General features: G+C 39.4%; 2 protein-coding genes across 3 annotated transcripts in view; one reads left to right on the forward strand and one right to left on the reverse strand.

The window, feature by feature from the left end:
* The window catches only part of Gad1 (glutamate decarboxylase), a 64,818-nt gene extending 38,582 nt beyond the window's left edge, over nucleotides 1–26,236 (forward strand). For both annotated transcript variants that reach the window (XM_089732842.1, XM_089732847.1), the window contains 7 exons: nucleotides 811–921; nucleotides 1,627–1,694; nucleotides 7,939–8,017; nucleotides 15,909–16,058; nucleotides 16,733–16,927; nucleotides 17,274–17,362; nucleotides 17,816–26,236. In XM_089732842.1, coding sequence (XP_089588968.1) covers nucleotides 811–921; nucleotides 1,627–1,694; nucleotides 7,939–8,017; nucleotides 15,909–16,058; nucleotides 16,733–16,927; nucleotides 17,274–17,362; nucleotides 17,816–17,909 — 786 coding nt within the window. In that variant the 3' untranslated portion in view covers nucleotides 17,910–26,236. The remainder of the gene's footprint in view (nucleotides 1–810; nucleotides 922–1,626; nucleotides 1,695–7,938; nucleotides 8,018–15,908; nucleotides 16,059–16,732; nucleotides 16,928–17,273; nucleotides 17,363–17,815) is intronic.
* On the reverse strand, nucleotides 25,719–27,472 carry LOC114252538 (uncharacterized). The gene is made up of 2 exons (XM_089732908.1): nucleotides 26,749–27,472; nucleotides 25,719–26,362 (listed from the first exon to the last, which is right to left on the reverse strand). Exons 1-2 carry the CDS (start codon nucleotides 26,996–26,998, stop codon nucleotides 25,977–25,979), a joined length of 636 nt encoding a protein of 211 aa, XP_089589034.1. The 5' UTR covers nucleotides 26,999–27,472; the 3' UTR covers nucleotides 25,719–25,976.
* Nucleotides 27,473–27,842: the final 370 nt, after the last annotated feature.

Genomic DNA, 27,842 nt, shown 5'->3' on the forward strand with positions numbered 1-27,842 from the left:
CCGTGAAGCAATAATGCGTTTCGGTTTGAAGGGCAGCCGTTGTAACTGTACTTGAGATCTTAGAACTTATATCTCAAGGTGGGTGCGCATTTACGTTGTAAATGTCTCTGATTGTTACGTACATAAAATATATATAAAAATATTATGTATGTTGTGATAAATAAAACAAAAGGACCATAATGTGCCTTATGCAATACTTTGCACATTTAATAACCAAAACCTTTCCTTGGCACAAACCGACTTCTGCAACGTGCGAATTGTTGCTAAGCTTTTCCCTGCAACCTGACCTTGCAGTTTTCGAAAATAAATCACGCCATCTTGTTCTTTGTCAAGATATAGAAAATGTTGCGAAAATCTCGGTAAGAGTAACGCCATCTATCGCCGAATAGTCAAACGAATATCGAAGGATCTAGTAGCACCTAGAACGTTCGAGAAGTACAATGCCATCGATTGTCAGATAGCGGAAACATAATACTAGAAATGTGTGGAATATTCTCGATAATTCTAGGGATGTGGTATCGGCTATAAAAGCGTTATAGAGATGGCACGCAGTCAGTAATCGGAACTACTCGAAGCGAAACAGCGAACGAATCACCTGAAGCGAAGCGGAAGAAGCAAATTGAAAGTTTTAAAGAATTTGTTGAGTGCTTTAAATGTTCTAAGTGTTGAATACAGTTTTAAGTTGTACTCCGGTAGAATTTTTATTTATCCCGAATCCCAGCACGTAACGTTATTAAATGCAATGTGATAGCAATTAGTTAAATGAATAGGTGTGTGCCAAAACGTTGAGTGTCGGTTCGCTTCTGGCAGGTCCCATTCTTCGTGAACGCCACTTCGGGGACAACGGTGCTCGGTGCCTTCGACCCGCTCAGCGAGATTGCCGACATCTGCGAGAAGTATGACATGTGGATGCACGTAGATGTGAGTACCAAAAACCTGCCCACTGAGTTTCTCGCCGGATCTTCTCAGTGGGTCGCGTTTCCAATCCGGTGGTAGATTTTGCGAAGCACTGCTCTTGCTAGGGTCAGTGCTAGCAACGTCATCAGGCTTGAGCCCCGAGAGCTCACCTACACGCTAGGGCAACGCTGATATAGCCTTTCAAGGCTATCAGCATTAGTAGGGAAAAAAACCTAGGCAAGTTGTATCTTATTCTTTTTTGGTGGCAAACAGATTGAGTTCTCACCGTTCTGCCGATTTCTGCCCCAAAAAAGTCATGAGCTTCATTTTAAATGGTGACAAAGCTGTCTCGAGTTGTGTGACAGCATTCAGGTTGTGCTGGTTGGTTGTGAAGCGGGCACGCTTCGCTTCGCTACCGCTGAGTGTACTCAACTCCTGGCGTGCCACCTGGCGTCTGCTAGTGCAAATGGAACTTACCCTGAAGTGCCAGCAACTGAATTAAGTTTCTTCACTATCGGACTAATGGCTTAGGAACGCATAAAGGACCACATGCAGAATTTGGGTTTTTTTTAATAAATATATAGATTTTTGGGTGAATTGTTGATTTTTAAAATGGTTTATCACAGTTGAACTCTTCCAATATATACCTTTCGAGTCTATTAATAGATTTAAAATTTAGGGCTTATCCAAAATTTCCAATGATTTGTTCAGAAAATTCAATTTTTCCAGGCTGCTTGGGGCGGAGGCCTGCTGTTCTCGAAGAAATACCGTCACCCTCGGCTAACCGGCATCGAGAGGTGAGTCTGAGGGGACAGCTCTGAGTCAAATTATGTGTTAAGTTACTTTTCGTGATGCTAAGTTTAACCCAATAAGTTTGTAGACGGATCTTCTTAGTGGGTCGCGAATTCTGCTGTTAACTACCTATTTTATAAATAACGCATCCAACAGATGTTCACAAACAACTTCGCTGTAGAATGAGCATTAAATGACAAAATCAAAACATGTTTATTGATTTTTTTTTAATTGCTTAGATGGGTGGGCGAGCTCACAGCCCACCTGGTGTTAAGTGGTTACTGGAGCCCATAGACATCTAAGACGTAAATGCGCCATCAACCTTGAGATATAAGTTCTAAGGTCTCAAGTATGGCTACAACGGCTGCCCCACCCTTCAAACCGAAACGCATTACTGCTTCACGGCAGAAATAGGCAGGGCGGTGGTACCCACCCGCACGGACTCACAAGAGGTCCTACCACCAGTAATTACGCAAATTATAATTTTGCGAGTTTGGTTTTTATTACACGATGTTATTCCTTCACCGTGGAAGTCAATCGTGAACATTTGTCGAGTACGTATTTCATTAGAAAAATTGGTACCCGCCTGAGATTCGAACACCGGTGCATCGCTCAACACGAATGCACCGAACGTCTTATCCGTTAGGCCACGACGACTTCATATATAGTTACAGTTCCCAGTTAACTAAGTTTCACTAAGTTCGTAATAACGGCGTATTCAAACCACAATAGTCTGAGTTCTACGCGGCACCAACTGACTCTTCTCTCATACGAATCCACATGAAAAACTAGTATTTATAAAAACCAAGAACTAAGAAGAAAAAGAGAGAGTAATTCGTGAATCCTTTCAATGGCATTTAACATTGGAATGACGTGTGAAACGTAGGCCTGCTACGCCGTAGCAAAGTGCTACACGACTTAATCCCACCGAACTCGTGGTGCAATTTAGGGCTGGCAAAAGTTATATATTATTTTTAAAGTTATACAGGGTAGTTCACATCCCTCTATTCAGCTGCCTAGCCCTATCTTTATATTTTCGTCTATTCGGAGTCGGCTTGGACAACGTTTCAACACTCTTGATGCTAGATATATGGTATAGATGCTCGCCAATATCTTGGAGACAATATATTTTGCGCCTCCTGCTGATTACTTACCTGTGGCGCCATGTATTTGTTTATGAGCTTTTGTTATTCCCTTATCTGTTATTAGGCGGTCACTAGAAGCAATAAATACCACGACCGGAATACTGTACTACCACAAGACTTGAAGTTTTATCATTATGGATCTGAATTTAGAACTATGTAATTGTTGGTACTGATGGTAGGACGTATTACTGGTGGTAGGACGTATTGTGAGTCCGCACAGGTAGGTACCATCATCCTGCCTATTTCTGCCGTGAAGCAGTTATGCGTTTCGGTTCGAAGGGTGGAGCAGCCGTTGTGCTGTTAAAAGTGAGACCTTTAGAACTTATGTCTCGAGGTGGGTGGCGGCATTTACGTTTTAGATGTCTATGGGCTCCGGTAATCACTTAGCATTAGGGGGGCTGTGAGATCGTCCAAATATATAAATAAAAAATGTTGGCTGTGAAACGTGCAATCTATATAATAAGGCCGTCATCCGACCTTCAGACCGGTAGGTATTTTATGGCAAGTGTAGATAAGATGTTGTTACTTGTCCATTGCGTAATGGAAGGGAGGGTAATTGCGATATGCGTAGTATCGACGGTTAATTTACTCCATCCCATTATTATTGAAAAAAAATAAAAAAAATCTCTCAAGCTGCCAGCCCTATGTCATTTGTCGCACGGTCGGCGTCGCACATCAAACGCAGCGCGCGCTGTCGGCATGATTGATGTCGGCTAATGGCCGCCGGATTAATTCCTACACTAAATGTACATTTACAATGTTTCACTCCACTGTTTTAGACACGTGAATCTTTAAGACCAATTTGGTTTAATTTTTTTTATTTATATTATTAATTTTTAAAGGCAGACGGGCTTACGGATCATCCAACGATAAGGGATCATTGATGTCTTAGTTAAACTTGATCGAGTGCTCTGAGGAATTGTTTGAGATGATATCGATATATTATCATCTCGTTTTTACCATCACACCGCCCGCCACCGGAGCAGAGTTCATCCATACAATCTGGAGCCACTGCGGTCATCCACAGTGCGTTTCCAGCGATCTTTTTTGCTACGTATCATCCGGCTATGGAATGAGCTCCCCTCCACGGTGTTTCCCGAGCGCTATGTCATTCTTCAAACGAGGCTTGTGGAGAGTATTAAGCGGTAGACAGCGGCTTGGCTCTGCTCCTGGCATTGCTGACGTCCATGGGCGACGGTAACCACTCACCATCAGGTGGAACGTAAGCTTGTCTGCCTACACGGGCAATTCTATTCTCAAGGTCAGGAGATGACATAGTTTACTTTTCACAGCAAAAAATGGGGTGGGTAACAACTTTAGTATCTTTTAAAAAAAATATTCGCGCGATTTCGTCCTTCGTTAGGGACTAAATGAATCAATGAACATAAATTTTTAAAGTGATAGTTTTAGGTCAGAAGAGTTGTTGCAATGGTCACTTTTTATCCCAAAAAATACATCATATTCTTATAGAAATGATTTATTATGATGAACAAAAATCAGGATACCATCTTTCTTACGCTTACTTGCTTAAGCAATAAAGGGTTCAACGTATTCAAATTAAATGTCATCTTGGGAAAGTTCTTATTATGTGAGCAGACAGTAGCTACTTAATTAATAAAATCTATATATTAATACGTGAAGCAAAAACTTTGTATCCCTTTTTACGAAAATTGCGCAGACGGAGGAGTATGAAATTACCCACACTTATAGAGAATATAGAGAAGGAGTGCAGAATGCTAATATTTTTTTCAATTATGCCTAAAAGATACATTAAATCAATTAAAAATAAATCATTATACACACTACTATGTATTTGACGCACACACGCATGCATACTATTTATTGTCAAACTTTTGTTCTTGACGTCTGTTGTCAAATTGATAATAGATTTAATATTGTTTGTCTCTACTGATATTTTTCTATAGTGTAGTCTTGGCGAAATTTGTGATTATAGAAGTATAATAAATAGTCTTTGAAAAAAGAATCATAATAGTGTACAAACATATGATCAATTAATTATTATAGTCGAATTTCGACTACTGAGGGACCAGTAGTACTCAATAATATTTGTTAGAATTTTGTTTTTTTTTTATTGCCTTTGTAGGCAGACGAGCATACGGCCCACCTGATGGTGAGTGGTTACCGTCGCCCATGGACTTCAGCAATGCCAAGGGCAGAGCCAAGCCGCTGCCTACCGCAACCAAGCCGCTGCCTACCGCAAAATGCTACCATGAAGTCGTAATTCTAATAGATGTAAAATCAAGGTTATGTTACCTACAAAAAGTATACCATTCATTGGATACTTGCAACAAACACACTGCTCGAGAAGTAAAAGCAGTAAATTATAAAAAATAAAGCAATTAAAAACCTAATTTCCCTTTCAAATCCACACTTAATCTTAGAAAACCGTAAATTTTCCCCAATAAAAATAAAGTTCGGCTCAAGGAACAATTAATTAGACCCTGACAGAGCCCCCCCCCCCCTCCTCCCTGGTAAAAAACAGTACATGCCTACACACTCTCCGTGAGACACTCGTTTATCAATCCTAAACTAACACCGATTGTTTGAAATAATGTTTCTTTATGAGTGTTCCCAAGCCATTCATCCGATTCTGATGAATCTTAGTAGAGTCTACTTGCACTACCATTTCCATACATCTCCTAGTCATATGCATCTCTTGTCTACGCATCACATGTCCATACCACGCTGCAAAGTATAATTATTAAGAATTATATCCTTATCTGGAACTAAACTTCGACAAGCTCACGGCCCAACTGTTGTTAAATGTTTACCGGAGCCCATAGACATCATCAACTGTGAATGCCGCCCCCACCTTGCGGCTAGAAGGTCTTCATTGTATTTAGTAATTACGTAAATTATAATTTTTGTAGGTTTGTTTTTTATTACATGATGTTCGTTATTCTTTCGTCGTAAGAGTTTTCCGTTAATATTCGTTAAATATTTAAGTACTTAAGTAAGAAATTAGGAAAAATTTTACCTACTTGCGGGATTCGAACTCCGACACTGTTGCATCGCGCGACACGACACGCCAGGCGTCTTATACTGGAGGCTGCGTCGAGTGTCGACTTTAAGCTTTAATAAGTTCCATCGGACCAAGAAAGCGGCTGAGATAAGACATTATTCTTAGTGTTAAAGCTACGGGCTCTAATAGTTACATATTTAGTATAAGCTAGTCTTCGCCTGTCGTCGAAAATTCGACCATAATCACCTACACCCCTTGGATTAGATTCGTTTTACGCATTGTAGTAATTATTGTTATTATAAATATTTTGATGATAGCACTAAAGCTTCGTCAATGTCCACTGTGGCGGGTAGCCATCATACAACGCAAGATAATTGACAGATGCCTGAATCTCGCTTACGACATTTTCAAGATAAAACGCATATATACAAGTTCCGAACAACAACATTCGGACCGTCGGTCTACCGAGCAATATCATCCGCTCGGTGGAAGATCTTCCCTTTGTCGTATATATCTTCCCAAACTGGTGACCTGCGACGGAACACGCAACCTTCTGATTCATCATCAGCGCATCAAGAATTTCGGCTACCACAATCCCCACATTCTCGCAGATAAAAGCACGTCATTGACAGTCGTCCCACAGCAAGCCAGCATCGCAGCCTCAACAGGACCATCGCAGCCGACTCACCGCGCTTCCTGGTCCTACGGCACGCAACTTCACTGCCTCATCACGCCGCTACAGTTCATCGCAGCCCACGACCGGATCATCAACGCTTGGGGTCACACATCTCCGGCGTGGCAGCTCTGCATCACATGGACTACGCACGACACGCACGCAACATTCAAGCTCAGTCTCGACTCACCGCAGACTTCGAGCAGCACTGGCGACAATCACGCAGCATTCAGCTCAGTTTCGACTCACTGCAAACTTCGAGCAGCACTGGCGACACGCACGCAGCATTCAAGCTCAGCCTCGACTCACCGCAGGCTTCGAGCAGCACTGGCCCTTGCAAGCTAATCTCAGCACGGACAACGCTAATTAAAAATGACACGACCTCCAGTCTCGGAGGGGAGTGATGTGGCGGGTAGCCATCATACAACGCAAGATAGTTGACAGATGCCTGAATCTCGCTTACGACATTTTCAAGATAAAACGCATATATACAAGTTCCGAACAACAACATTCGGACCGTCGGTCTACCGAGCAATATCATCCGCTCGGTGGAAGATCTTCCCTTTGTCGTATATATCTTCCCAAACACTATAAAACAAACCTTTGAAAACCAGAAGAAAAAAAAATTGCTGAGTTATTTCGACTTTACCTATTTATGTATGTATAGGCATATGTAAAGAAAAACCTTTAGTATTTAAAACCTCTAAAACTTTTTAATTTAGAAAAAAAGATTTTTCTTAGGTGGACTAATTGACCTGTCTGTCATTCAGTGAAGAGTGGTTCAGTTTTTCATAATAAAAAAATACCGTTTAAAATATTAATTTAAAAAGGAGATTAAAGGCTTTAAATGTTGTTTTCCTAGTATATTACAGAAAACGCATCTAAGTATTTTATTCAATCGTTCTAGAATATTCCATATATGTATAGTAGAAAAAGGATATGTTCAAACATTACACTTCGGTGTGAATGTTAGCCCATCAGCTATTCACCCTCTTTAAAATCGGATTAAGTTAAAAAGTGCGGGACTCCGCGACTGAACCAACACGAGATAAGCTCGCGTGTACCACTCAAATCTATCTAAGTGAATTTAAATGTATTGCAGAAATAAGTACATTTTTAAACGCGTTGAAGATATCGCCATGCGTTTTACGAATGAGACTAGTGGTAGCGCATAGTTTTTTTTATTTTTTTTATTGCCTTGATGGGTGGACGAGCTCACAGCCCACCTGGTGTTATGTGGTTACTGGAGCCCATATATATCTACAACGTAAATGCGCCACCCACCTGCGGGTAACTCGCTTTATATAAAAATAGCTTATAAATTATTAAATTAGGTTATATTAATATGTACAATTAATTTACGTAAATGGTTACAACCTATTTAACAAGTGTTTTTTTAATAAACTCGTAATTTTATTTATTTTATTTGAAGATACGTTTTGTTTCAGGGCTGATTCTGTCACGTGGAACCCTCACAAGCTGATGGGGACTCTACTTCAGTGCTCCACAGTGCACTTTAAGTACGAAGTAAGTGAAATCGAAGACATTCTGACTTTTTGATTTTTGATAAGACACTAAGAATTGTTACGAGAAATCATTCCCGATCCTGCGGACAGAATCAAAAGCAGTCGACGTCGCCCAAAACACGTCATTTTAGATCCTCCCGATTCACTAACGGTGCTTTTATGTACCTCAAGCACCGGTCAAGGTCCTCGTCGAACCCGTCGCTTGAGCATGCAAATTGTCCTACTTAAATGAAAACACTTTGAGTTAATAGTTGAAGTAGGCTATAGTGACCTTTATGTTTAAGCGAATGTGTGTGCTTAGTGAGAGCTTTTTTACGTTCTCGATAGCGAAAAAGTTAACACAATTTTGTATGCAGTTGTAACAGCGCCCCTAGCGACAAACGTATGCAAACGATCCCATTCCATACAAATATGAGCTAACTTTTACGCTATCGAGTCAGTAAGCATCTGCAGTCGGCGTCGAAGCGCCACTTCGATAAAGCGGCACGACACGAGAACCCTCTCATCGTGGCCGCCGTTGACTACATTCCCGATCCTGCAGAAAGAATGGAAAGCAGTCGACGTCGCCCCATACACGTCATTTCGGATCCTCCTGATATACTAACGGTGTTTTTAGGTACCTCAAACACCGGTTATCGTTCTCGTCGGACCCGTCGCTTACGACTAAGGGCTCGACATGTAAATTAACCCTCAGACACAGCCCACTGAGTTTCTCGCCGGATCTTTTCTGTGGGTTGCGTTTCCGATCCCGTGGTAGATTCTGCGAAGCACGGCTCTTGCTAGGGTTCGTGCTAGCAACGTCATCAGGTTTGAGCCCCGTGAGCTCACCTACTAATTAAGGCTATGCTGATATAGCCTCTCAAGGCTCTCAGCTTAGGCAGGAAAAAAAAAACGAGAAATTAAATCATTATTATGGCGTGCAGTATAAATTTAAGTGGCATGTGCGTAGGATCATTGTCACGAGGAAGTCGGTGACGACTGACAGTTCGTTTCGCGTTTCATTACTGGTTCATTAAAAAAAGAAAATTTCATGAGACATTAGCTCTGCGTGTGTGTGTATTTATCCACACGATGACGATGCTTTTTAAACACAATGTTTATGCCACGGCCCAACTTGAGACATGAGGTCCCTACCCGTGAAGGCTCATTATACGGTATACCACTACCTGGCAATAAACTACTGGCAATAAAAATAAAAGAAAACACTATGCTTTATAAATTTTTGCGTACAAAATATATGAAAACATTCCAGTGCACCAACGGAAAAATATATTGAATAAATCACGTTCTAATTCAACATTGAGTCAAACTCGAGGCAATAAAGTCGAGAATCGTTCGTCGTGAACCGGAAAAGTTGTCGGAAATTGGCAACATATGTTAGTAAGTGTTGCAAGAGAGGAATTTAATTAAAGGCGACGCGTGCTGCTGTCATGCGGCGGTTGGCGATAGTGATGGGACGCCTCGGAGCTATTTCTCGACGATTATTGAAAAGTAATCCTTTTTGCTTCCTTCAATGGTTTTTACGCAACATCCTAAATATTCGGAAAATTCTGTGAGAAACCATGTACCTTAATTATTTACTAGTACAGTTTCCGTCATGGTCGCTGAGCTGGTGATCTTCTTGTATACCTCACACATAGATGGGCTGAAGCCTTGGAAAGCAAGGGTGAGGTTCTCGCCGTGAGCCTTGGCATCGTGAAGGCCCTCGACAGGGTCTGGCATGGGGCACTGCTATCGAAGCTTCCAGCTGAGGGACTCTACAAGTGGATCGCTAGCTTTTTGGATGGACGGAGCATCACAATTGTCGCCGACGGCTGCTGCTCCGATACCATGACCATCAACGCTGGCGTTCCACAAGGTTCGGTGCTCTCCCCCACGCTTTTCATATTACATATCAATGACATGCTATCTATTGATGGCATGCATTGCTATGCGGATGATAGCACGGGAGATTCGCGATACCTCGGCCATCAGATCGAAATTCGATTGGTCAGATCAAAATGGCCATTAGAGTCTCTCTCACAACGTGGTACAAGAGAGGCGATTAAACCTTGTGTCTGAAGTGGAGAACTCTCTGGGGCGAGTCTCCAAGCGGGGTGAACTGAATTCAGCTTAGTTCAACCCATTGAAGACATAGGTTTGCGCGTTCACTGCGAAGAAGGAGCCTGTTCCCAAAGTGCCGCAAATTCAAGGAGTACCCCTGCGGCTTTCCGCGAGTATAGGGGTTTTGGGGGTCAATATTTCGAGCGGTGTTCAGTATCGGAATCATTTGGAAGGTAAAGCCAAATTGGCCTCTAAATGATGGGAGTCTTCAACAAAGCGGAACGGTATTTCACGCCTGGGCAGAGACTTGCGCTTTATAAAGCGCAGGTCCAACCTCGCGTGGAGTACTGCTCCCATCTCTGGGCCGGGGCTCCCAAATACCAGCTACTTCCATTTGACTCCATACTGGAACGGGCTGTACGGATCGTCGATTGTCCCATTCTCGCGGTTCGTTAGGAACCTTTGGGTCTACGGAGGGACTCCGATTCTCTCTGTGTTTTGTACCGTGTGTTCCATGGGGAATGCCCTGAGGAATTATTCGAGATGATCCCCTCATCTCCTTTTTATCATCGCACCTCCCACTATCGGAGCAGAGTTCATTCATATTATCTGGAACCGCTGCGTTCATCGACAGTGCGTTTCCGAAGATCTTTTCTGCCAAGTACCATCCGGTTTTGGAATGAACGGTGTTTCCCGAGCGCTATAACATGTCCTACTTCAAACGAGGTTTGCGGAGAGTACTTAACGGTAGGCAACTTCTCACCTGAGCCCCGTCCAGGAGAGAACCGTCATATGTACGGGGGTCACTTCTGCAACAAGACAGCGCGGTCAATTCTACAAACACCCCAAAGAAATTTAACCAACAGTCGAAAATGAAACCACGAAGTGCTATTGCATTGTTTTGTTATTACAGTACATTTCTTAGTCCGTGCGTGAATTCTTTGTAGGTAGAAGTTAGTGTACCGCAGTGGAAGTTTTAGTAATGCCTTTATTTATTTATTTGTTAGGCACACAATACAAATTACAAGCTAAAAAGATACACAAAAAATAACAACAAGTAAAAAAAATATATCTGGCTTGTAACATAAGCAATATGCGCACAACTAAACAAGACAAATGTGCTGAGTTTGTACACAATGTTCCTTACAACTATAGCACAAAACAACAAGATAACGAAAACTAATCTAACATAATGTAAGGAAATAATTTTACTCACAATATCTTATATCATTTTCATAAAATTTAGTATACTGGAGATTTCGGGGGTGATAAATAGATCTAGCTACGATTTATTTTCAAAAAAATTTGTTTTATTCTTGTTTTCAATAGTCAACTTTATCGATAATTTTGATTTTTTCTTTAAATAACCAGTTCATATTTTTTTATTATTCTGTCGGTAAGATCGAAAAATATTATTCATATCTCATCGTTTTATCAATATGTAATTCGTATTTAAATATAATTTCTAAAAAACACAATTTATAAAAAAAAAAACGGTCATTATCTAATATTCATTAAGCAATTACACTACTTAACCTACTATTAATATGGAGGATATCCCTGAAATTTTTTTAAGGCAGCTTCTTTATTTATTAGATACGGAGGTACCTTGGGTTCCAGTGTCATGAGTCATAAACTCAACTGTCAGATGAGCAATAGATCCAACAAAAATAAATATAGTAAAGATGATATTGTGTCCCATCACTAAATTCCGCAAAATGGCCGCCCCCAAAGAATACGTCATCAACCGTATTGTACTGACACCAACTTCTGATAGGAACGGACAACAATGTGACTTTTATCCCTTAAACTTTAAAGCATAGATTTGCTTACGAATTTGCTGGTCATGCAATATTAAGCCTTAAGTGTTTGAAGTGAAGCTCAAATTGACGTTCTTATACGAAATATGAATGTGTTTTTGAGAGAGATAGATCGGTACAGTGTGTCTGATGGTAAGGAGGAGTGGTTGTTCGAGACAGAAGAATGGACTCATAAAACGCACTCTATTTTTTTAATGCTCTATGCTTATTTAAGAGACTAGCTGACCCGGCAGACTTCGCAGTGCCTCAATCGATAAATAAAAGACCTAAACTTTTGTATAAAATAAACTTAAAAAAAACAAAAGGAATCCGTCCGACAGGGGACACATCAAAGGAAAAACAAAATTGTTTGTTTTTATATAATTCCGAGCATTTTCATATTTATCTACCTGTTAAACCTTCTCTGGACTTCCACGAATAATTCAAGACCAAAATTAGCCAAATCGGTCCAGCCGTTCTCAAGCTTTAGCGATACTAACGAACAGCAATTCATTTATATATATATATAGATTATATCCTTTCTATTGTAGGAAGTAACTATCACAGAATGCAAAATATTTGAGAAATGCCTGAATTGCGCTAACGACATTTTCAAGGACAATGACATTCGGACCGTCGGTCTACCGAGGAATTTCACCAGCTCGATGGAAGATCTTCCCTTTGCCTCCCTAACTACTATTGTCATCCCACTAATAGAAGAGTTCATCTTTCTCTGAAACCACGGCACTTATCAGTTAGGGGCTCTCGTTGTTTTGTGTTCAGTGCTCCCTTGACAAACTGACCTCATTTCTTGAGGTGACTGGTTATATGGCGATGTACGTGGGCTGCAAATCGCAACCTCATTGTCTCAATTTAGCTATGAACATCGACCCAATACTTGACAGTACAAATTTCCCACAAATTTAATTAATACTCAGAACGGGAGTACCCCTGCAATTATTTGCAGCCCGCATGCCAGCGCACCCCTTCAGTAGGATCAGCCCCTAAACATCCCCTATTAACATTCCTTTAGCCACCCCTCGCTGTTTGCACAAACACTATGAGGTGCGTCTGGATTTGTTTGAATTCGGTAACCGTATGTGGCTTTCGATGATGTCCACTGACAATAACAATAATAATGACACTTGTTTCGAAGTAATCGCGTTTCTGTTTTATCTACCAAAGTGATCTCCTAAAAAGATATTGATAGACTCACCACTTTGCCAATAAAGAAAGTTCTTAATTCAGTGCGTTTTGCATTACTCACACCAGTGTCAAACTTGAATATTCATACAGAAACGTCATTTGAAACTCAGCATACTAAAGCAAAATCGGAGGAAATGCGATAGATTCATAAGATGAAGAATGACGATGTCCTAATAAAAGTATAGCAATTGAAATGGTGATGGACAAGTCACATGAAGAGAAAACAATGAGAATGACATCAAGTCTTATAAGCTCTTAGTTGTTGGTTCCTGCAGTACAAAAACCTTGTCAGCGCGTAGCTGGAATAGCCCCTTAGGCTACTAGCGAATAGGTAGGGAAAAACAAACAAAACTGCTTCGGTAGAAAAACTGTTTTGTGAGAAACGTCTTCTCGGTCATAATCACGATGTATCTTGTCAACTGTTTTTTTTTCTGCCTAAGCTGATGGTCTACAGAGACCATTTCAGCGTAACCTAAACTAGTAGGTGAGCTCACGGGGCTCAAACCTGACGATGTTGCCAACACGAACCCTAGCAAGAGCCGTGCTTTGCAGAATCTACCACCGGATCGGAAACAAGACCCACTGAGAAGATCCGGCGAGAAACTCAGTGGCCTGTGTCTATGGGTTCATTTACTCGTCGAGCTCTTCGTGTTCGGGTTCGGCGTTCGACAATGACCGGTGCTGGGGGTACCTAAAAGTACTGTTAGTGGATCGGGAGAAAGTCAACTGTTGTGAATTAACCTTCGTCCTGGATGTTTTTGTTGATTTAGATGTCCAAATGAACTCACGGACCAACTGAACTAGGATTCCCCTATTATGTATGGATCCTTCTGCATCCTCATCTAAGCATCAGCCCGCTGAGTTCATCGCCGAATCTTCTCAGCGGGCTACGATTCCGATCCGGTAGTAGATTTATTCGCAAAGCAGCTGGTCCCGAGTTGTTACATCTCCTTCGGAGGCGCTCGGGTAGCTAATCCCACCCCTCTTGACTGACCCCCACCTGTCCTGGTGAAACTGGAAAGGCCATCGGGTCACCAGTATACCTTCTTTCATAATAAAAAAACAAAATGTGTGCAATTCACACGTGGTAGAAGTGAAACCTTCCAAAATTAAAATACAATTATCCTAAACGTCTTAAGTATATGTAAAATTTTATCATTAGTAAATAATTGTAAGGTAGCGCCCTCTGTGAATTGATATTTTAATTTCACGTATAATCCTAAATTAAAATTCACTACAAGAGCTTTCATACACTCGTTAGTATTAAAAAATCTCACAGATGGCGCTGTATTAAATAGTATGTATATTTCTGTCTCATTCTTTGCTGGCTTCATCCTACACATTTTTGTATTTGTGTCTCTTACCTGTCGTTTTTTCCGTTGCATCCGGTTTGAAATCACAACGATTCTAAAGAAGTTTTCACTTCAAAAAAGCCTTACATCAAAAATATAAATACCCTAACAGAATTCAGAAGTAAATTAACAGAACTTCTTTATTTCGCATCGTTTTGTGTTTTGCATAACAAGCCGTCAATACATACACTGTCCCAAGTCGATAACGTAGCCTGTGATGAAACCGATTAACATTACTGCCCTGCAAATGTTTACCACCGCTGGGTAAACAAGAGACGATACGAAATTAATTCACCGTTTTAAACTAAAGGGGAAATAGTACCATAAATTGATGGAGATTATTAGTGGCACAAGCGCTCAACTAAAAGTTTTTGGTTGGTTCAAAATATATTTGCCGAAGTCGTCGTGGCCTAAAGGATAAGACGTCCGGTGCATTCGTGTGTAGCGATGCACCGGTGTTCGAATCCCGTAGGCGGGTACCAATTTTTCTAATGAAATACGTACTCAACTCACGTTCACGATTGACTTCCACGGTGAAGGAATAACAACGTGTAATAAAAATGAAAGCCGCAAAATTATAATTTGCATAATTACTGGTGGTAGGACCTCGAGTCCGCGCGGGTAGGTACCACCACCTGCCTATTTCTGCCGTGAAGCAGTAATGCGTTTCGGTTTGAAGGGTGGGACAGCCGTTGTAACTATACTTGAGACCTTAGAACTTATATCTCAAGATGGGTGGCGCATTTACGTTGTGGTTGTCTATGGGCTCCAGTAACCACTTAACACCAGGTGGGCTGTGAGCACGTCCACCCATCTAAGCAATAAATAAAAAAATAAAAAATATTCAAAGATATTTTTTTACTGGTTGGACGGATGAATGAGCTCACGACTCACTTGGTATTGAGGGGTTACCGGAGCCATTGGAGATCAACAACGTCAATGCCGCCCCCCTTGGGACTTGAGTTCTTAATCTCAGATCTATAGTACAACGGTTTCGCCACCCTTCAACCAAAACGAATTTTCAGCAGAAATAGGCAGGGTGGTGGTGCCCTATCAGAAGTCTTGCCTTTTATTTCGTTACCGAAAGACCGGGTTTCATTGAAACCGGACGTACTGTGGAAGAACAACCCAGTCGGCGGTGTATTGCGTTTCGATCTGACTAGCTGGTTCTACCTAAAAGGAGTCCCCGGAACATCACCGGTACCACCCGGGTGGCTTGACGGACTGCTGTACCACGGAGACCGGCGTCGTTGGTCGTTGATGAACGCCTTGCTCGAGGTAGGGCCGCGATCTGCTCACAACATCAGCAGACCACCTAGTTCCACTTACGCCACGCGACCTCTAGGCGCAGGGACCTCGTAGTAAGTTCGACCCGCTTCCCAAAAAAAGGGTGATGGCATTTACGTTGCTTAGGTATGTCTGTGGGCTCCGGTAATCACTTAACACCAGTTTTAATGTATACGAAACAATAGTTAAAATGAAACTTTTTCAGGGTATCCTTCTGAGCTGCAACGCTATGTCGGCTGAATACTTGTTCATGACAGACAAGATCTATGATCCTCGATTCGACACCGGCGACAAGGTGATCCAGTGTGGGAGGCACAATGATATCTTCAAGCTGTGGCTGCAATGGCGCGGAAAGGTACGTATTCCGGGAATTACAGAACCAATATGCAATGATAGGTGACTGCATCCCCTCACTCATTCGTGATTCAAAAATTAAAGATTAATAGCTTTGTGTTGTGTGGTTTCCATAACAACTTCCCATCTTTTCCCGTGAGTGAGAGGCTAGTGAGAAAATGGGCAAAGTTTTCTGAGATATTGGGTCTGAATGAATAACTACTGAAAAAATTGGTACATTCTTTGGCACGGATATTGACCCAAAATGAATATCGGAAGCGAATTCGTGGTACAAAAACCATTGTTAACGAACTATTAGATCAACGATCAATCAGGCAGTAAACGGGTGATAGTAAAATTCAGATCATTTTTATCAAACCTTTACTTTTCATGTAGTGGCATCTCCCATCATCGGTCAATTCTGATATCCGGAGCCCACTCGCTCCCAATGTAACAGCTATACATCCAGATTCTACAAGGGCGTCCACACGAGACGCTAGGAACGATGAGGTTCAGGACACCTGAGGAAAATTAATTTTTCCGAGTCTCACAGCGAACTTTGTTTGAAGACAATAAATTGCTACCGGGAAGACCATAGGTCGATTCTCATGAGAATAATTCTGATGTAGAATGCTGTTGTGTGAAAAAATATGCCGAGAATTCGTCTAGTTAGATAATATAAGCGAAATTGTCCAGGGTACGTCCGGATTTGAACGCCTCATGGATCGTCTCATGGAGCTATCAGAATATATGGTGCGCCGCATCAAGGAGCAGCCGGACAAGTTCTACCTCATTTTGGAGCCGGAGCTGGTCAACGTGTCGTTCTGGTATCTGCCGAAGCAGCTGCGAGGGATTCCTCATGATGCCAACAAGGAGATACGTTTGGGAAAGGTATGATAAGGCAAGGTCACTAGCTGAACGATAATGGTGTACCATATTGCCACATTTTCAGTAAATCATAGCGTGTAGCGTGGATTATACAGCCCACTGAGTTTTTCGCCGGATCTTCTCAGTGGGTCGCGTTTCCGATCCGGTGGTAGATTCTGCGAAGCACTGCTCTTGCTAGGGCCAGTGTTAGCAACACTCACGGTTTGAGCCACGTGAGCTCACTAACACACACAAGGAGAAGCTGAAATAGCCTCTCAAGGCTTATCAGCATAGGTAGGAAAAAAATTGGTTTTATTACGGTGTCCACGCTCGGAAGATTCTAAAGTTTTTTTCCCTAATTTAATCCTAGGTGTGTGCCAAGCTGAAGGGCAGAATGATGCAGTCCGGTACCCTGATGGTGGGCTACCAGCCGGACGACCGCCGCCCCAACTTCTTCAGGTAATAAGATTAAAGTACCAAAATTGACCACCACCAGAAGACTACTAATGCTTGGTACTGATTTGGCTGAAAATTGGTGGGGAGGTAGCTTAGAACCAGGAGAAAGACATAGGATACTTTTTATCACGTTCCCGTGAGACGTGGTATAGAACGAGGTATAACAAAACGCAACTGACAGCTAAACGAAATGTAGTCTATGGTTAATTATAGTAGAATTTTGAAGTTGCCCGGTTGATGTGTTTGTTTCGAGTTTCTATTAGCTTATTGTGCCAAGATAGGTTAAGTTCCTCGTTTATTGCCTCTAAGGCGGAATAAAGTTCGCCGGGTCACTTAGTACCTAGTTTATATTTCATAACGTTGCTTCAATCAAACGATCCACGAAGCTAAGCATAGATGTAGATTGCGACGTCGCATCGTGCTGGAGTGAGTTTTAAATTCTCATCCAAATTACAGGAACATAATATCGTCGGCGGCTGTCACGGAAAAGGACGTGGACTTCTTACTCTCAGAGATGGACCGCCTCGGTCAGGACATTGTTGTTGAATAAATTTAAATATGTGTCCATCATTACAAGTGTGGGAACTTACTTTGGAATAGGGACATTTGTGTTTTAGTAACGCAATCTGTACGTTTTAATCCCATAGCTTGCCGTATGACTTTTGACATAGGCATCTAACGGGTTTTTTTCTTATACATACATTTGACATGTCACTGCGGAGAGGTTATTCGTCAGTAGCTTCCAAGGGCTATTCTGGCTTAACCCGTTTGGCAGATGAAATCACTAGGCTCAGCTTGAAAGAGTTTGCTAAAATTTGCCTTAACAAAAGCAGTGCTTCACTGAATCTACCATTGGATCGAAAACAAACCCAGCTGAGTAGTACCGGCGAAAAACTCAGTGTATTGTGTCTATGGGTTACAGTCTTATTTGACAACTGGCAACAGTTAAACTAATAGTGCCATCTAGCGTTGATTAAACAAACTATTACATTAATCCTAAGTAAGTTTCTACCGCTTTATATAATGTTATATGTGTAAAGGTTCCATTAAAAATCATTTAATATTCGCTGTATAAATGTTTAGATGTCATTTCGATGTACGAAAAAAAAAAGTAGAAACTATATTAACTAAATATGATTAACAACATCTTCTCCTCTTGACCGTTGTACGCGTCACCTTTATTTTGTTGACCAGTGTGCTTGGTGCGAGTTTATTGACGTTCTCGCTAGCTAAGGTTTTTTTTATTCCCCTACCTATGCTGATAGCCTTGAGAGGCTATTTCAGCTTCACCCTAACGTTTGTAGGTGAGCTCACGGGGCTTAAACCGGAGAGTTGCTAACACTGACCCTAGCAAGAGTAGTGCTTCGCAGAATCTACCACCGGATCGGAAACGCGACCCACTGAGAAGATCCGGCGAGAAACTCAGTGGACTGTGTCTATGGGTTAGTTCGCTCGTCGAGCCCTTCGTCGCAAGCGACGGGTTCGACGAGGACGGTGACCGGAAGCGTAGAAGTTAGCTCATATTTGTATGGAATGGGATCGCTTGCGAACGTTTGCCGCTAGGGGCGCTGTTCCAACTGCATACAAAATTGGGTTAACTTTTACACTATGGAGAACGTTAAGAAACTCGCACTAAGCACACCGAACTATCTAATACCACCTACAAAATGTATAGTGAGGCTTCAGAGGTCATTTACTCTGGTTTATATAGCCGTGGTAGGTATACCTTCAGCGTTGCGATATCTCCCTTTGAACGAGGCTTAAGGAAGGTTCACTGTTGGTGGCCTGGCGATGCTACCGACACTGCAAGAGTCCATGAGTGACGGTAGCCAGATGCTGGTCTCCCAGCTATCAGTATCCGACAGCAATAAAAGAGATATAGCTATGTTTTGATCAGCATTCAGTGATTGAATGAGAATTTCTATTTGTCAAAATTTTGTGTTTAATTAAAAATATAAATTAGATCTGATCAGGAATGCACATTAAGTTTAGCTTATAGGATAAACAAAGATGTTCTCCGTCTAATTCCACATTTTTATTATGGTTTGTGACATGGTCACTACACAAGGGGGTCGCGGGTTCGAATCCCGCCAAGGGAAGATATTTGTATGATAAATATAAAATGTATTTTCCAGGGTTATGGATGTATATTAAATATAATATGTATGTGTATAATAAAAATCTTATATTTATTTCCGTTATCTGGTACCTGTAACACAAGTTCTTTACGAACTTAGCACGGGACCAGTTAACGTGGCGTGATTAAATATATATATTATTTATTTATTTATTAGTGATCAGAAAACAGAATCCTTTTTCCATCCTTGCACTAATATACATTTCTTATTGTTTTATTACTTAGATGGGTGGACGAACTCACAACCCACCTTGTGTTAAATGGTTACTGGAGCCCATAGACATCTACAACGTAAATGCGCCACCCACCTTGAGATATAAGTTCTAAGGTCTCAGTATAGTTACAACGGCTGCCCCACCCTTCAAACCGAAACACATTACTGCTTCACGGCAGAAATAGGCAGGGTGGTGGTACCTACCACCTCCTACCACCAGTAATTACGCAAATTATAATTTTGCGGGTTTCATTTTTATTACACGATGTTATTCCTGCAACGTGGAAGTGAATCGTGAACATTTGTTGAGTACGTATTTCATTACAAAAATTGGTACCCGCCTGAGGGATTCGCACACCGGTGCATCGCTCAACACGAATGTACCAGACGTGTTATCCTTTAGGCCACGACGACTAAAATTTGTTCTTTTTTTTTTTTTTTGCTTAGATGTGTGGACGAGCTTACAGCCCACCTGGTGTTAAGTGGTTACTGGAGCCCATAGACATTTACAACGTAAATGCGCCACACACCTTGAGATATAGTTCTAAGGTCTCAGTATAGTCACAACGGCTTCCCCACCCTTCAAACCGAAACGCATTACTGCTTCACGGCAGAAATAGGCGGGGCGGTGGTACCTACCCGTGCCGACTCACAAGAGGTCCTACCACCAGTAATTACGCAAATTATAATTTTGCGGGTTTGATTTTTATTGCACGATGTTATTCCTTCACCGTGGAAGTCAATCGTGAACATTTGTTGAGTACGTATTTCATTAGAAAAATTGGTACCCGCCAGCGAGATTCGAACACCAGTGCATCGCTCGATACGAATGCACCGGACGTCTTATCCTTTAGGCCACGAAGACTTCATCGATCTTGTCGATTCATTGAAATAGTTTATTAATATTTTACAGTACCTAATGGCAAAAGAATATCATGTTATATCAAGCGAAAAGCTAATTTAATTTGTATTCTTGATCAGATAACTAATTTAGGATATCTAATAAAAAAAAATGTTTGTGAACGCGTGTGATTAATTTTGTTGGCAAATATTTATTATTCTGTAGGGTGCAGGCGAATATTGTCGATAACACCATAAAATGATATCGAAATAATAGATTTTATTACTGTTTTTAATGTAACCTTAGATAGCATTTCTATAACCCTTTAATTGTCGCGCAAACTTATTTCTCAGGTGGCGTTTGAGTTTTCGTGAGCACATTGTACGTTTTATCTATTACTAATATATAAATAAATCTACAGTGGTTTTTACGGATGTTCCGTTATAACTACTGAACCATGTATCCGATTAACTTGAAACTTGGTATCCACGTAGAAAATACATGTACTTAATGGATAGGCTAATATTTATATGAGTGTTGGCCACCCTACACCAGTTGCGGGGGCGTTAATGTTGAGAATCTTCGTGGGGGTGAGAAATAATAATGTTAATTTTAAATGGCCAGCGAAGCGGACTGGTACAGCTATATAGTTCTTTATATTTTCTAACAACATATTTCTTGTTATCTCCGCTTTTGAATTAGTCTGCACCCTGCGTTCTTAAATTAAGATAGAAAAAAAAAAAATTAAGTTGATATGTCTATAATTTATAACTATGCAAAGTATTCATCGATTTGTTTATTGTTAAAAATACAATTTTAATCCGTCTCAAACAAATGACGTATAATAGAAGAAAATAAATACTTTACATTAAAATATGACACTGAAAATAAGTTTTCTCTGAAATTAAGCATTATGGTTATATGAGATAGAAGCTTAGATGCGTAATGTTTTCAAATGCTATTAAATATATTTACAGGTTATTCGAATTTTAGGAGCTGTTGTGAGTGTAATTGCGCTTTGAATGCTATTGTAAGAATTAAGACGTTGCTTTTAATATTATTAAAATATTTCGTAGTTCACGCGTCAGTAATGGCGGGCGTCATAGATTATACACTTAATATTTGAGACTAGCTGCGCGCCACGTGGAATTTAACAAAATAGAAATAGCCTAAGTTACTCCTTGTTATACCAGCTATCTGCTAGTGAAAGTCCCGTTGAAATCAACAGACAGACAAAAATTATAGAAAATATCATTTTGATATATATGTCGTATATACATTCATATTCATGTATTGAGAAGTGGTTATATTAATATTACAAACAGACACTTGAATTTTATTTATAAATTGGCGGGCGTATTGTAGGCAGCTGTTAGAAATACTATTTGTAATTTCAATCTCTGGTTTCAAGGTGAGCAGTGGCACTGCTCTGTTTTGTCTATGACCATAGTAGACTTGACTCTAGTTGAATGGACTGAATACATTTAAACATTAGGTAACAACAATACTACAACCACAGACATTCTTGCAAAAAAAAAAGAATATATTATTCTTTGTGTTGTAATTTTCAATTTGTGTTTAAAATGCTATCTATTTAGACACTTTCTTAGAATAAATGTTTAGGATACTTAATTAATGTATAGTATAATACTATAATATTAAATTTAAGTAAGATGTCCGCTGGAATATCCGTGGCGGTCTTTTAGTTAGCCCAGCGGTTTGCTGTATATAAATAATAAATAAAATCATGTTATATAAGACATATCTCCCGTTTTGCCAATTAATACGTGTATTCTGTATTTTGTCGAGAAATATTAATAAATAAAAAGTCCGTAGATTTCAGCTTGTTTCGGTGTTTCGATGTAGCTTTTGGAAGTAGAGAAAATAGATGAGAGCTTTCGTTTTAATCTCAAAGAGAAATTAATTTTCACGAAATTATGTAACATACTTTTCATAAACTTTATTTAAGTTGCTTAATATATTTTTAAGATATGCGTAAATCAAATTAAACTATTTTTGTGTATTTATTTATTTTATACATAGAATAGGTACTACTCGTATAAAATATTTATTTATTTACTAAAAAATATATTTATTTATTGTATTTAATAATAATAATGTTCTATTACTTAATTTTATTAAATTAAACTTCAAGTGTCAGTGAATAGGTGCCTGCATCAAATTTTGACTCACTCTTTTGGGCTGAGATGATCATTAACAAAGCCTGTGGAGGATCATCAAGCAGACACTAATGGAGAAAGAGATCCTTACACGGAAGAGGCAGTGGATTGGTCACATATTAGGAAAGCCCGATATTCACAATCCAAGACAGCACTGACCTGAAAAGTGTCTGGCAAAAGAAAGAGAGGCCGTCCCAGAACTTTTTTTTTTTTGTCCCAGAACAACTTGACGTCGCTCAGTGGAGCAGGAGATGGGCGTCTTGGACATGGAGTTAAAAGAGACTGCTCAAGGCCGATGTAATATTTAAAACAAAAAGACATGCCCGCTGAGTTTCTTGCCAGTTCTTCTCAGGACGGAGGCTAGTTTTTGTGAATAGGCGGTAGTTCGTTTTGTACTTTAATTTATGTTGAATTTTTTATTTTTATTTGATGTAAATGGAAGGATTTTATTCGAGCCCTACACCCCAGCAGAGGGTAATAGGAAAAAAAGAAGAAGATTACATAATTGAATAGTTAAGCAGCAAATTTGATTAACTATAATTTGCATTCCGCTCATACATAGATAAAGTAGAACATGTAAGTACTAGGTAATTAGTAATAGTATTGACAATTTTATTTTGTTAAATTAAAACATTTTAAAATTTTCTGATTAACCTCCAAATTGTGAATCTCAACTACAACTTTTTTTTTTTAATAATTTTGTAAACTGTTTCTGGTCACCCTGGCAATTTTTTACGTTTTATTATTGCGAACGAATTTTAGCACATGTTTCATTGATTTTATTTTAAATTTTTTATATCATAGATAATACAATTATGATTTATATTGTCTAGATTACTCTAAATGATAAGCTAAGGTCTGTACATTTAATAAAGAAACGAAATGTGACAATGACAATATTAATTGTAGGAAATAAATTTAAGTGGATCGTGTCTTCCATAGTCGTAAATATATTTAGGGAGAATTTTCTATATCATATACATCGAGAAATCAACTGGTGGTAAATTAATCAGGATTTTAGTATAGCTGCGAAAGAATTAATTCAATTAAGTCAAATATCCTATGATTAATAAACGTATGCATGCAATAGATATCTGTTCCTTAGACTCTCTCAATTACATTTCTACTGGCTTCATTGTTTTCTATACGCAATTTCAATTGATGTGTTAATATATGTTTTGAGATACCGCAAACCAAAATTCACACAAAATTAATTAACCAATATACAAGTTAGAAATGTCTTGTTCAAGGGCTTTATATTCCACTTTTTATTGTAACTTCATTAATGCAACTCGACTTTCTATAGGTATCAGTACTGTACTTTTTACGGTGGATATATCGCACCTTAATTTAAGTGGCTTAATCCAAAATTCTTGTTTTTTGGTAAACGCCAAAAATTTATTTGAATAATTTAATTTTTTCCAGTTTAAATTTTAGTTCTTTAAGCCTTAAAGCGTACATTTTAAAGTTTAAAGTTATAAGTCGCCTTTTGAAATATAAAACTCATTTTCTTCAAAATTTTAATTAAGCCACTTTAATTCTAAAAATGCGATTTGCAGACATTTAAAATCATGTGGTTAGCTTCTTTAATCTTTGGAAATTTGTAATGTAGATAGTGATAATCTAAGTACATATATGAAACAGTTTTTAGCAAGGAGTTTTCCTCTACGTCCTACAACATAAATCATCATGAAGCTATTGGTTACTTAAGAGAATGTCAATAGAAATTAACTGGCTTTTGTAGTCGTATTTTGTGAATCGCTTAAATGTATTGATAAAACAATGATAGATTCACGTTAGTAGTTATTGATAGCTTAAAGTAATATTTGTGGAAGCCAAGAACAGTTTGATCGTGGTACGATATTTATAATCAAAGACGGAGTTCAGAAATCGACTGATTATTGTATTGCGCGCTAATGCTGGTAACATTATTAGCCCACTTAGCTTCCAGATGGGCAGTAGAAGTATCTACCTTATTGTCTATCGGGTCATTAACATAACAATTATTTTTTTTTTCCTGCCTATGCTGATAGCCTTGAGAGGCTATTTCAACTTCATCCTCCCGGCTCAAACCGGAAGTATTGCTAACACTGGCCCTAGCAAGAGCAGTGCTTCCTAGAATCTACCACCGGATCGGAAACGTGACCCACAGAAGATCCGGCGAGAAACTCAGTGGGCTGTGTCTGTGGGTTAATTCACTCGTCGAGCCCTTCGTCGCAAGCGACGGGTTCGGCGAGGACGGTGACCGGTGCTTGAGGTACCTAAAAGCACCGTTAATGGATCGGGAGGATCCGTAATGACGTGTCGAGGGCGACGTTGACTGTTTACCATTCGGTCCACAGGATCGGGTATGGATTAGTTTCGTTGTTGCAAGCTCTTTCAACTAACGGCAAATTGTAAATTTAAATAGCAACGATTGCATTTATTTTATTAAACATTAGCCGTTTGAGAATAAAATTAACACACGCGACTTGAATCTACATTATTAACACACCTAGTAAAGTTTTTCATACTCAATTAACTTTAGTACGTAGTTATGTGTAGTTGGTCTATGTTGTGATTGTAGATTAGATAGAGTATAATGAGTCTCATAATATGTCTTCTGTGCAACGTGTCGTAAATAATTACATAATTGATTTGAGCTAAAAGCTTTATTACGTATTATCTTTGCTTGGTTACTATAACCGAGAATATTAGAAATATTGTTATTTAATTTAAAATTAAATTTTAAATGTTTAATGAATGCGCTTGTTTGTTTATGTTTAAAAGAGAAAATCTATTTTCAATGTCATATTGTATTACGAAACGTGTCTTCCATTTTAAGTGTGTTCAAAAACCATTTAGTTGAACGTGTAATTAATTATGTAGGAATGTTAGATTGTTTAGTGTTTAGAAAAGGTTAACTTGCAGTTTTTGAGCATTCTTGTAATGATATCGTAATTGTTGCTGTATGTAAAGATATAATGTGTATAACCAATAAAATTGTATTGTTGTTAATCTGTGTTTTATTTGTCTCGTGATAAGAATATTATTTCAATTGATAAGCGGATCGATATATCGAAAGAGAATTGGTAAAATGAATAAAATCAAATAGATTTTTTAAATTTAAATAAGCTTGACTGGCTCCTTTATATCGCTATAACTTTACTACGGATTCGTAATGCAGCTTCAGAACTGGGTAAAATCCGGATGAGTAGATGAAGGAATAACATCTTGGAATAATAATAAAACATTATTATTATTATTTATGATTTATAAGCTATCAACGCTAAGCATCGAGGTGAAAGCTTTTCATCAAATATTTTCTTAAATTTACATTTTACCACACCCTTTTCCTTTAAATAAACAATTCTATCGTAGAGTACAAAATTCTCGAGCACTGGCTGCATGGCGTTTTGCATTTTGATCGAAATTCCCGCCTTTTTGAACGTCACATCTGATAGCTTCTGCCACATTGACAGCAGCTCGTTGTTGTCAAAAATAAGGTTTTCAGCTTTATTTGGCGAATTGGACTCGTTTTTTTCTAAACGGAAACCATCCGTTACGGCGTTTTGAACGTAGGACTCAAAATTATTGTTCATTGTTTTTACTTTGACGGCTTTTCGTTTTTTTCTTTTAACCTTGCAATTGTCTGTAAAAAAATTACACACATCAACTGAACAAATTGACATTGAAAATAGTAAACCAATCCGAAGGTGGGAAAAAGCGCTGTTTTAGAAAACTAATTTACTTTTAAATGATTATTTACTCAGAAGTATCGATTTAATATCATCACACACTGTCATATGTAGTAGTATTAATTTAAAAAATATGATTTATCTTATTTGCGCGGGCTGCCATTTGTCAACCGTCGCTATGTTGAGAACATTAGAATTTTTGGGTTGTGACTGTCGTTCACTAAGTGTACCAATTTGCGGTTTCCTGATGGTCCCCAATTTCTCAGGTGTATACCTTAAGACCACAGAGATTAACTTTAAATGGTTAAAAAGGGGGTATTTTAAAATAAAATTAACTTACGTTTAGCAGCGTACAACTGCAATACAGCTCTGGCCAACATATTAAAAACCAAATCAGACATACTATCTCCACAACTCGTTGGCTGTGCTGCCAATCTTAAAAATGGAACATTAAAACACACAGTGTTTTTATAATTCTTATAAATATCATTAAGACAATAACTTAACGGAAAATTAATGAAATTTCCTTCTTTCTGTGACATTTTATGGTAACAGCACGGCATAATAATAATTAATTGTGCGTCGGCCATTTTAACGAATGTATCAATTGCGTCAACTGTCAAATCAGCGCACGCGTGCAACCCAGTTATGCAAAAATTCGCTTCTTTGGGGAAATTGTCTTTTAAAAACTGACTAATGTGTGTATGAGATTCATTAGTTATTGTGTGTTTAATAAATTTTACACGCTCTGAAGATCTCTCGTGGTATTTCGTTTGTCGTTTTTTGGCGGTGACATAATGACTGTCATTACATTCCAAACCTAAGATTTTGACTTCACTGATAGTATGTAAATATTGATCCAGATAGCCCTGAAATTTCAAAAGTATTTATTTAGTACCTGCCCTAGATCTATCTTAAATATTAACGGAGAGAGCGACTATTGTGATTAAACTATTTACTTGGAAGACAACTATGCTCGTATTGAGCGATGCAACGGTGTTCGAATCCCGCAGTTTCACTAGGACAGGTATGTGAGCATGGGCTCAGTCAGGAGGTGTAGGACTTTTTTTTCTTTTTTTTATTGCTAGATGGGTGGAGGAGCTCAAAGCCCACCTGGTGTTTGGTGGTTACTGGAGCCCATAGACATCTACAACATAAATGCGCCACCCACCTTGAGATATAAGTTCTAAGATCTCAAGTATAGTTACAACTATATATACCTATATATATAGTCCCACCCTCCAAACCGAAACGCATTACTGCTTCACGGCAGAAATAGGCAGGGCGGTGGTACCTACCCGCGCGGACTCACAAGAGGCCCTACCACCAGTAATAACGCAAACTTGTTAGTAGCCGCCCGAGCGCCCCCTAAGAAGAGTTGACCGAACGAGGGCAATGGCTTCGCGAATACCTCTGCTACTGGATCGCTATCAC

The sequence above is a fragment of the Bombyx mandarina genome, chromosome 02, assembly GCF_030267445.1.
Source record: "Bombyx mandarina strain Sakado chromosome 02, ASM3026744v2".
Classification (NCBI taxonomy): domain Eukaryota; kingdom Metazoa; phylum Arthropoda; class Insecta; order Lepidoptera; family Bombycidae; genus Bombyx; species Bombyx mandarina.